General features: G+C 51.3%; 1 protein-coding gene across 3 annotated transcripts in view; it reads right to left on the bottom strand.

The window, feature by feature from the left end:
• Positions 1-350: 350 nt before the first annotated feature.
• The window catches only part of kiaa0586 (KIAA0586 ortholog), a 126,992-nt gene continuing 116,539 nt past the window's right edge, over positions 351-10,803 (bottom strand). For all 3 annotated transcript variants that reach the window (XM_046307833.1, XM_046307835.1, XM_046307834.1), the window contains one exon: positions 351-936. In XM_046307833.1, the coding sequence (XP_046163789.1) occupies positions 782-936 (155 nt within the window). In that variant the 3' untranslated portion in view covers positions 351-781. The remainder of the gene's footprint in view (positions 937-10,803) is intronic.

The following is a 10,803-nucleotide window of genomic DNA, read 5'->3' as shown; positions in this document are numbered from 1 at the left end:
TTAGTGTTGCGTACAGCACAGCAACATCAGATATACTGGCTGAGTCACAAATTCACTATTCCCTACACAGTCCACTACCTTTCGGGCCCTGGTCAAACATAGTGCAGGGAATAGGGTGCCATTTGGGACGGAGATACTATCTTCATCTGGGGCAGCAGGAAAGCAAATGGGTGTGTAATGAGGTGAAAAGCCAATCTCCTAGTCTAGTGCAATGCACTGTAGTAGCATGGCCATGACATCACACTGTTTACATGGGCTCGGGGAATAACTCAACAAAACATTTGAATGAGTGCCTGACTTGTCTGAATATCACAATGTAGCTATGAAAACAACCACATAACTGATATGCCTGGAGTTGACTGTGTTTAAATGAAAATGTGTATTTGAATGACATTTTTCTCATTTGCATAGGGTAAGTATGAAGTTAAGATAGCAGTTTATATAACAGTTGTTACTAAACCACTCAAAAGTATCAACTTTATTGCTAAAAAAAAACTATCATTGATTATAGCTCCATACAATACATTGATTATCTGACAGGCAAATTGGTCCAAACACATGGTAATTGGTTCCAGAGGTAAATAAACAGAGAATGTCTGAAGATCTTCACAAGAAATGGAATGTTATCTCTCTCTGCTGAGCTCTGTCCAGATCTGATAAGAAGCCTTTAGTGGTCTCCCCATCGATCCACTGAGTGTGATGAAACGGAGATGGAAGTAGTAGGCGTCTTGGAGGCATTCTTCTGTAATGTCTCAGTAATGACTAAAGCAGGTCAGCAGCACTAGAATATGTCATTCCCTGATGAGTCTGTGTCTCCTCCTCCTCCTCCTCCGGTGCTGAGCCCCAGACTGACAGAGCCCACCTCCTCTTCTTCCTCTGGGCCGGTGAAGGGCAGCCGGACGGCCACCACTCTGGAGCCCTGCTGAGCCCGCTCCCCTGGAACATAAACACACATTACTCACTACATCAGTCACCCGGTCTGCTGCCTGCCTGACCAGCACAGTACAGCCTGAGTCCCAGCTCCAACCACCAGCCCTGCCCAGCCTCAGCCCCAACCCAACACCAGCCACCAGCCCTAGCTCCAGCCCTGCCCAGCCTCAGCCCCAACCCAACCACAGCCACCAGCCCATAGCTCCAGCCCTGCCCAGCCTCAGCCCCAACCCAACCCCAGCCACCAGCTCTAGCTCCAGCCCTGCCTCAGCCTCAACACAACACAACTCCAGCCACCAGCTCTACCACCAGCCCTAGCTCCAGCCCTTCCCAGGCTCAGCCCCAACCCAACCCCAGCCACCAGCCCTAGCTCCAGCCCTGCCTCAGCCGCAATCCAACACAACCCCAGCCACCAGCTCTACCACCAGCCCTAGCTCCAGCCCTGCCCAGCCTCAGCCCAACCCCAGCCACAGCCAGCACTGCCTCAGCCCCAACCCAACCCCAGCCACCAGCCCTAGCTCCAGCCCTGCCTCAATCCAACACAACCCCAGGCACCAGCTCTACCACCAGCCCTGCCCTGCCCTGCCCTGCCCAGCCCCAACCCAACCCCAGCCACCAGCCCTAGCTCCAGCCCTGCCTCAGCCCCAATCCAACACAACCCCAGCCACCAGCCCTAGCTCCAGCCCTGGCCAGCCTCAGCCCCAACCCAACCCCAACCCTAGCTCCAGCCCTGCCTCAATCCAACACAACCCCAGCCACCAGCTCTACCACCAGCCCTAGCTCCAGCGCTGCCCAGCCTCAGCCCAACCCCAGCCACCAGCCCTAGCTCCAGCCCTGGCCAGCCTCAGCCCCAACCCAACCCCAACCCTAGCTCCAGCCCTGCCTCAGCCCCAACCCAACACAACTCCAGCCACCAGCTCTACCACCAGCCCTAGCTCCAGCCCTGCCCAGCCTCAGCCCCAATCCAACACAGCCCCAGCCACCAGCTCTACCACCAGCCCTAGCTCCAGCCCTGCCCAGCCCAGCCCAACCCCAGCCACAGCTCCAGCCCAGCCTCAACCCAACCCCAGCCCTGCAGCTCTACCACCAGCCCGCTCCAGCCTTGCCCTGGCCAGCCTCAGCCCCAATCCGCCACCAGCTCTAGCTGCCCTCCTTTATACATCTGTGAGTAGCCTCAGCCCAACCCCAGCCACCAGCCCTGGCTCCAGGACAACCCTAGCTCCAGCCCTGCCTCAGCCCCAACCCAACACAACTCCAGCCACCAGCTCTACCACCAGACAAGTGCTAAGCTGGCTGGTGGCGGGTCACTTAGCCTGATGAATGAGCCGTGTGTTGTGTAGGAGCCAGCGGTGTAGGGGGAAGTGTTTTTTCACACACACACACACACACACACACCCACACGTTGTGTAGGAGCCAGCAGTGTTTGGTAAGGTCAGTGGTGTTTGTACACAGAGAGATGTTCAGGCCTAAAAGGGCGAAGCACCACTAACGCAGAGCGGCAGCTGAGCCTGTGGCGGTGAAGCTACTGTAGGACCTATCTGCTAGGTGACTCACTCTGGGGCCAAGGCAGAGGTTCAGTGCTTAGTTTCCTTAAAGGCTTCTCAAAAATATTTTTGAACTTAGATTTTTTTTTTGTCTGTCTGCCACTAACCTGTTCAATGAGTGTCTGGGTTTGTGAAGAGTGAATTGTGTGGCTCAGTTGGTAGACCATGACGCTTTTCCAACGTCAGGATCGAGGGTCAATTCCCACTGTGGCCACCCATGAGAAAATGTATTTGAGGATGAAAAAGTCACTTTGGTTAAAAGCGTCTGTTAAATGGCCTGTACTATTATATTCTAAGGACCCCATGTTATTACGATATCTAAGGAAAATATTACAAACCAAGAGCTCTCTTACATGGCAACTCCACTTAGATCAAATACAGCCACATCACAGTTAGCCTGTGTCTGCTAAATACATACAGTACATGAGGAGGTTTGGCTTTGACATTCGAGTGCTTATAGTTGACATGACTCTATTGAAGGAGTAGTTCACTGCTTTACAGCTTGACGTTAGACGATTTCTCACCCTGAAAGTAGTCTATGGGGTTGGAGAAACTGTAATTCATGGTTCAGTTCTCTATATATAGCCATTACAAGCTTCAGCTGCCTTTAGCCACCACATGCTACAAATCGATGGAAGTAATGTGAGCATGTTTTTTTTTAATGGCCAACTCACCTCCTGTTGTGTTCGTTTCATGTTCATTAATTCTGTGTTCCCGGTCCAAAATAACCGTCCCCATTATAGCTGATTATAAATCCATAATAATACATATATTATCACCTAATGTTGTGTTAGATCTTTTTATCAACTCAAGTTCCTGTGAACATGACAAGTTTTGAACTTCTATTTGCTATTTATGGCCTGTAGGCCTCATTGACCTGAGCTCAAACACGTGAAAACTGAACCATATTACAAAATGTATGTCTGAACACATTAAAGACCAACAGTAACAATAACAGTACTAACAATAACAAAAACATGAAAACGTTGACAATCTGTCAATCAATGGTAGATACATTTTGTGTTGTTCTCGTGCACATGTTGACAATACAGGCTGGTTGTTGCATGTGCCTGGCAAATATATGCACTGCGTTTATGGCACATAATGCTCGTTTTGACATCTCTTGGTGCACACAGATCGCCCCTCTTCCTCCTGTCTCTTCTGTCTCTGCCGGCCGTAGATCTAGCTTCTGGCCCTTGTATATCGCTCACCAATCCAGCAGACGATGGTGTTGGAGGAAGGTGTTGGCGCCTTTGAGTGAGGGGTGCCACCATGGCTTTCCCCCAACTCTTCTAGGAATAGTCTCCTCTTGAAGAATTTCCCCTGTTTCCAGCCTGGAATCACCTCCATCCACACGACAAGCTCGTTGTAGGCCGACACATCTAGGATGTTGAAGAACACCATCATGGGCCAACGTGCCGTCATCCTCTTATAAGAGTAGGTGCCAGTAACCGGCAAAAGTGCAACAATCAGTAAATAAAATAATGAGTACATACAAGTGATACTTAGTAATATGAAAAATTGCATCAAAGCGTTGTTTTAACTTATCACATCCAAAACATATGTACATATTCAAATGACTAGAATTGACTCCATATTGTTCACAAACAACAGGACTCCGCATTTCACCAAACAACAACAGGTCTCATTTTTACACACCTTATCAAGGTTGTCAGCTCCTCTCTGTTCCTGTTGTAATCCAGGACAGCGCTGGGCTTCCTGTCCTCCCTGGTACTCACAGCGGCATCCCTGTGCAGAGTTGTCATCAGGAGCACATTCTTCTTTTTCTTCTGGCAGTATGACACAAGTGTGTGTGTGTGTGTGTGTGTGTGTATCGGTGAAGAAACATTTAGAGCAAAAACGATCCCTGTCCTTGGTAGTGAGTAAAAGGCAGGAGGCAACTCAGGCTTGTTCCTTCTGACCGTCCCCACCATGGTCATTTTCTCTGGAGCAGCTCCTGACCAAAAGCATATGAGTTGAAGCAATTGTCACATGTTATGTTGTGCCCCTGGAGACCTGCAGTCATTTCCAGGACCACTCGCTTCCCCTGGTTCCTTTCGGGAACACCGTCAGCAGGTTTGCCTGGTTCCTTTCGGGAACACCGTCAGCAGGTTTGCCTGGTTCCTTTCGGGAACACCGTCAGCAGGTTTGCCTGGTTCCTTTCGGGAACACCGTCAGCAGGTTTGCCTGGTTCCTTTCGGGAACACCGTCAGCAGGTTTGCCTGGTTCCTTTCGGGAACACCGTCAGCAGGTTTGCCTGGTTCCTTTCGGGAACACCGTCAGCAGGTTTGTCTGGTTCCTTTCGAGAACACCGCCAGCAGGTTTCCAGCAGGTCAGCAGGTGTAAACCTACATGTTTCAGGCATAACTTGTCCTGGCATCACATGCTTCCCATATCTTTACTCCATATTTACACAGTTTGCTTGGCATGTACTGTTTGAATGGGCAGCGTCCCCTAAATGTGACCAGACGCTCATCCACTGTGATGTCTGGACTTGGTTTATAGATGAGTGGCAGGCGCTCCACCCACTAGCGCCAAACCTCTCTGATCGCTGCCAGCTTGCCTTGTTGACGGCAGCCTGGTCTTGTATCATGGTTGTCGAAACTAATCCCCCGAGACAACACCTGAAATGTCTGGAGTCCAATAGTGGCACAGGAAAATCCCCCGACCAGACTCTGGATCCCATAACCTGGTGGTAATTTGTTTCTGGTTCTGTACAAACCGGACAAAATCAAGAGATCCACGTATGCTTGGACGTCTGTCCGGTCCACCTCCTTCCAGTTGTCTTGGTAAATGCATCTCCCCTCCAAGTTGGTCATGTTTATCACTATCATTTCGATTGACTCTGTCAGGAACAGTTCGAAGCAGGATGTTATGTCATAAACCCGGGATATGGCGTATCTCATTGGCACTGGGGTCATCCTGATAACATTTTCAGCCAACTTCTCCTCTCAGGTGGGGATGAAGTCCAGGATAAATTATTTGACCGGAATGTAACAACAAACTCAGCAGGGCCCTCTTCCTCATCGCTGGGTTGTTCCACATCGGTTGTCTCTTGGTCTGGATCATATTCTGTGATGTCTTCAACTTCTGACACTTCCTCCTCTAATGCATCTTCACTGTCAGTTTCCTGGCCTCTCTCCTCCTCACCAGTGTCAGGATCAAATATATGATCAAGAGCTTCACATACAGTATATCGTTTGGTCATTGTGCTGCCACAGAATGAATTGTGAGCAATGCCTCAAAAAAGCTTTATATACCAGAGCTGCGAGAAAAGTTCTATATATTGTTGAAACAATGTTGCGATTGTTTGTGAGAATGCCAACAGGTGTGGTTCCCATGCGAGAAAGATTCTATTGGGAAAAGATTCCCATGGGGGTTGCAATGGAAGCCAAGAAGGGAAGTGAGATGTGTGTGTGTGTGTGTGTGTGCTCAAACACACATGCATGTGGGGTCTGGGAGAGGAAGTGTGTCCATCTGATGAATGGGCATGTGCCTGAACTCAATTTTAAACACTAATTGTAGTCTCACACATTTACTTCTAATGACCGGTCATTTTTGACCGGGAACACCACAGGTGTACAAAAGTTAAATAAAACACACCATATTTTATGAAAATGTGTGTTCAGATGCCCTGTGTGGACAAAGTCATGGAACCTTATGACAATCAGATTAAATTAACTACATTTTTCAGAGAGAAAACTTGTAAATCGGTCCAATTTGACCAGAACACAATTTGACCAGAACACAGGAGGGTTAAGTAACATCAAACCAAATATGGAGTCGATTTCAGATGATTTGGACATCATTTTTGTAAACATGCTCACATCTCTTCCATAGATTTTTAGCTAGCGGTTGCTAAAGTTTGAAATTGCTGTTTAAAGTAAACTGAACCATGAATCATAGTTTCTCCTGGTCCATAGACAACTTTCAGGGTAAGGAATCATCTAACATCAAGTAAAATAGTGAACTAGTCCTTTAACATTTATAAAAGTCTTGGATGGGTAAGGAGGAAACTGCTGAAAAGTCTGATATGATCCTACTACTGATATGGCCCTAAAGGAGACAAATAAAGTTCCATTGAATTGAATCTTTCGCAGTCTCGATAAGCATACACTTTTACTCGTAGCGAGACAAACACCAATATAGTCTACAACCTTTGACTAGGGCTCATAGGGCTCAAAAGTAGTGAACTATTTGCGAATAAGGTGCCATTTGAGGCACTCTACACAATGAGGTCCCAGTTCCCTGCGCTGACTGAGGCTGACACGTTTGCTTATGCCAAGCCTCTGCCATATGGATGCACACAGATTGGTTGTGTTCTGCAACTCTGGGCTTGGAATTCACATGGGAGAGGCAGGCCACAGTGGCTCTCAGGGTTATCACTCAGTCAGATGGGGTATTTATAGTTCGAAAAGAGAAAGAGCATAACTAATATTGGCGGACTTAATTGAACCAACTGAAATATAGGTCTATAGGCCAATTCATTTCACATTACAGAATAGAACAGGAAATCATTACAAATACCTTTCATATTTGAATGAGGTTCTTACTTTGCTAAAGTCGAAACACAATCTGTCCCTAGAGTGGACCTTAAACGCATAGAGAGGTCAAGCATAACAATCAATATGGCAACAGTAGTCTTCAGCCTGAACCATGAAGGCAGCTCTCAATGAAGCTACCTACGCTTTGTCCGACCGTGCAGGCCAGCCAGGGGGGAAACAGCAGCCTGGCAATATTAAAGACATCACATTTAAACATGGTGGGTCTCGTGGGGTGAAAACTCTCCAAGGCCTAGATTCTCAAATTGACAAGTGTATTTGCAAAAAAAAATCAAAATAAATAAAAGATTTGGAAGGGCCCGAACACAAGGATGTCCGCCTATGCTGAGTAGATAGGCCAAAATTCAGGCAGGTATCATTTCCTCCATGAGGGATAGTGAGAGCTAGAGAGAGGTGAAGAAAGAGCGAGATAGAGAGAAGGGGAGAAAGAAAGAGAGAGCCCCGTGGCTAACGAACACAACAGACGGCCTACACTACCTGGGGGGAGGTAAAAGACGAGTGGGAGTTGGAAAAGTACTGGAGGACAAAACTACTTTGAAGCCAAAAACACAAGTAAACAGCCTGTAGCTACAAAAGGCCCAAATAAGCTTGTTGGTGGAGGAAAAAGCCAATAAACGACATGTAATAAAATATATATGATACAATTATTCAAATCTTAAATGGGGACTCTTAAAGTTGGTGGAGAGAGTGAATTGAAAGGAAAAGAAAAGGGATTTTGATATAATATTTTCCAGTATCATTGCCTCCTCAGAGAGACCGGCTGGGTCATCCCCCTCCCCTGCAGCTGCTTGACTCTGGTCTGCGTCTCAAATGGAACCCTTTTCCCTATATAGTGCACTACTTTTGACCAGTAGATCACTAAATAGGGAACATGGTGCCATTTTGGACACAAGCTAGCTTTGGCCTTTCTGCTGCTGGGTTCTCCAGAGACCCACCGTGTTCTCATGGCTCCCAGAGCACTGCCAAGTGTTTGAAGTGTGAGGAGCAAAAAGGAATGATTTTACTTTCGATGTGGGCTTTCTTAACAAATATTCACAGCTGCATGAAAGATCGAAATTGTGCTGCCAAAACAATCAGACACATGGATACAGACAGACAGGCAGAGGCAGGCAGGCAGACATGCAGGTAGGTAGGGCAGAAAGGCAGTGCAGGCAGGGCAGGGCAGAAAGGCAGAGCAGGCAGGCAGGGCAGAAAGGCAGAGCAGGTAGGCAGGGCAGAAAGGCAGCGCAGACAGGCAGGGCAGACAGGCAGGGCAGACAGGCAGGGCAGAAAGGCAGAGCAGGTAGGGCAGAAAGGCAGCGCAGGCAGGCAGGGCAGAAAGGCAGCGCAGACAGGCAGGGCAGAAAGGCAGAGCAGGCAGGGCAGAAAGGCAGCGCAGGCAGGCAGGGCAGAAAGGCAGGCAGGGCAGAGAGGCAGGCAGGGCAGAAAGGCAGAGCAGGCAGGTAGGGAAGAAAGGCAGGTAGGGCAGAAATGCAGGCAGGGCAGAAAGGCAGAGCAGGCAGGCAGGGCAGAAAGGTAGAGCAGGGCAGAAAGGCAGAGCAGGCAGGAAGGGCAGAAAGGCAGAGCAGGCAGGTAGGGCAGAAAGGCAGAGCAGGCAGGTAGGGCAGAAAGGCAGGTAGGGCAGAAAGGCAGAGCAGGCAGGCAGGCAGGGCAGAAAGACAGATCAGGCAGGTAGGGCAGAAAGGCGGAGCAGGCAGTTAGGGCAGAAAGGCAGAGCAGGTAGGGCAGAAAGGCAGAGCAGGCAGGCAGGGCAGAATGGCAGGCAGAGCAGGCAGGTAGGGCAGAAAGGCAGCGCAGGTAGGGCAGAAAGGCAGAGCAGGGAGGCAGGGCAGAAAGGCAGCGCAGGCAGGCAGGGCAGAAAGGCAGAGCAGGTAGGCAGGGCAGAATGGCAACGCAGGCAGGCAGGCAGGGCAGAAAGGCAACGCAGGCAGGCAGGGCAGAAAGGCAGCGCAGGCAGCCAGGGCAGAAAGGCAGGCAGGGCAGAAAGGCGGAGCAGGCAGGCAGGGCAGAAAGGCGGCGCAGGCAGGGCAGAAATGCAGAGCAGGTAGGGCACAAAGGCAGCACGGGCAGGCAGGTAGGGCAGAAAGGCAGAGCAGACAGGTAGGGCACAAAGGCAGCACAGGCAGGCAGGTAGGGCAGAAAGACAGCGCAGATAGGGCAGAAAGGCAGGTAGGCTGGCAGGTAGGGTACAAAGGCAGCACGGGCAGGCAGGTAGGGCAGAAAGGCAGAGCAGGCAGTTAGGGCAAAAAGGCAGCACAGGCAGGCAGGGCAGAAAGGCAGAGTAGGCAGGCAGGCAGGGCAGAAAGGCAGAGTAGGCAGGCAGGTAGGGCAGAAAGGCAGGTAGGGCAGAAAGGCAGAGCAGGCAGGCAGGGCAGAAAGGCAGGCGGGCAGGTAGGGCAGAAAGGCAGGTAGGGCAGAAAGGCAGGCAGGGCAGAAAGGCAGAGCAGGCAGGCAGGGCAGAAAGGCAGGCAGGGCAGAAAGGCAGAGCAGGTAGGCAGGGCAGAAAGGCAGGTAGGGCAGAAAGGCAGGCAGGGCAGAAAGGCAGGTAGGGCAGAAAGGCAGGCAGGGAAGGAAGGCAGAGCAGGCAGGTAGGGCAGAAAGGCAGAGCAGGCAGGTAGGGCAGAAAGGCAGAGCAGGCAGGTAGGGAAGAAAGGCAGGTAGGGCAGAAAGGCAGTAAGGCAGAGCAGGCAGGCAGGCAGGGCAGAAAGGCAGATCAGGCAGGTAGGTCAGAAAGGCAGAGCAGGCAGGTAGGGCAGAAAGGCAGCGCAGGTAGGGCAGAAAGGCAGAGCAGGCAGGCAGGGCAGAAAGGCAGATCAGGCAGGCAGGGCAGAAAGGCAGAGCAGGCAGGTAGGGCAGAAAGGCAGCGCAGGTAGGGCAGAAAGGCAGAGCAGGGAGGCAGGGCAGAAAGGCAGCGCAGGCAGGCAGGGCAGAAAGGCAGAGCAGGTAGGCAGGGCAGAACGGCAACGCAGGCAGGCAGGCAGGGCAGAAAGGCAACGCAGGCAGGCAGGCAGGCAGGGCAGAAAGGCAGCGCAGTCAGGCAGGGCAGAAAGGCAGGCAGGGCAGAAAGGCGGAGCAGGCATGCAGGGCAGAAAGGCGGCGCAGGCAGGGCAGAAATGCAGAGCAGGTAGGGCACAAAGGCAGCACGGGCAGGCAGGTAGGGCAGAAAGGCAGAGCAGACAGGTAGGGCACAAAGGCAGCACGGGCAGGCAGGTAGGGCAGAAAGACAGCGCAGATAGGGCAGAAAGGCAGGCAGGCAGGCAGGTAGGGTACAAAGGCAGCACGGGCAGGCAGGTAGGGCAGAAAGGCAGAGCAGGCAGTTAGGGCAAAAAGGCAGCACAGGCAGGCAGGGCAAAAAGGCAGAGTAGGCAGGCAGGCAGGGCAGAAAGGCAGAGTAGACAGGCAGGTAGGGCAGAAAGGCAGGTAGGGCAGAAAGGCAGAGCAGGCAGGCAGGGCAGAAAGGCAGGCGGGCAGGTAGGGCAGAAAGGCAGGTAGGGCAGAAAGGCAGAGCAGGTAGGCAGGGCAGAAAGGCAGGTAGGGCAGAAAGGCAGGCAGGGCAGAAAGGCAGGTAGGGCAGAAAGGCAGAGCAGGCAGGTAGGGAAGAAAGGCAGGTAGGGCAGAAAGGCAGTAAGGCAGAGCAGGCAGGCAGGCAGGGCAGAAAGGCAGATCAGGCAGGTAGGGCAGAAAGGCGGAGCAGACAGTTAGGGCAGAAAGGCAGAGCAGGTAGGGCAGAAAGGCAGAGCAGGCAGGCAGGGCAGAAAAGCAGAGCA

The sequence above is a fragment of the Oncorhynchus gorbuscha genome, linkage group LG17 (assembly GCF_021184085.1).
Source record: "Oncorhynchus gorbuscha isolate QuinsamMale2020 ecotype Even-year linkage group LG17, OgorEven_v1.0, whole genome shotgun sequence".
NCBI classification, from domain to species: domain Eukaryota; kingdom Metazoa; phylum Chordata; class Actinopteri; order Salmoniformes; family Salmonidae; genus Oncorhynchus; species Oncorhynchus gorbuscha.
The sequence above is the reverse complement of the archived record's forward strand: the minus strand, read 5'-3'. Positions and strand labels throughout refer to the sequence as shown.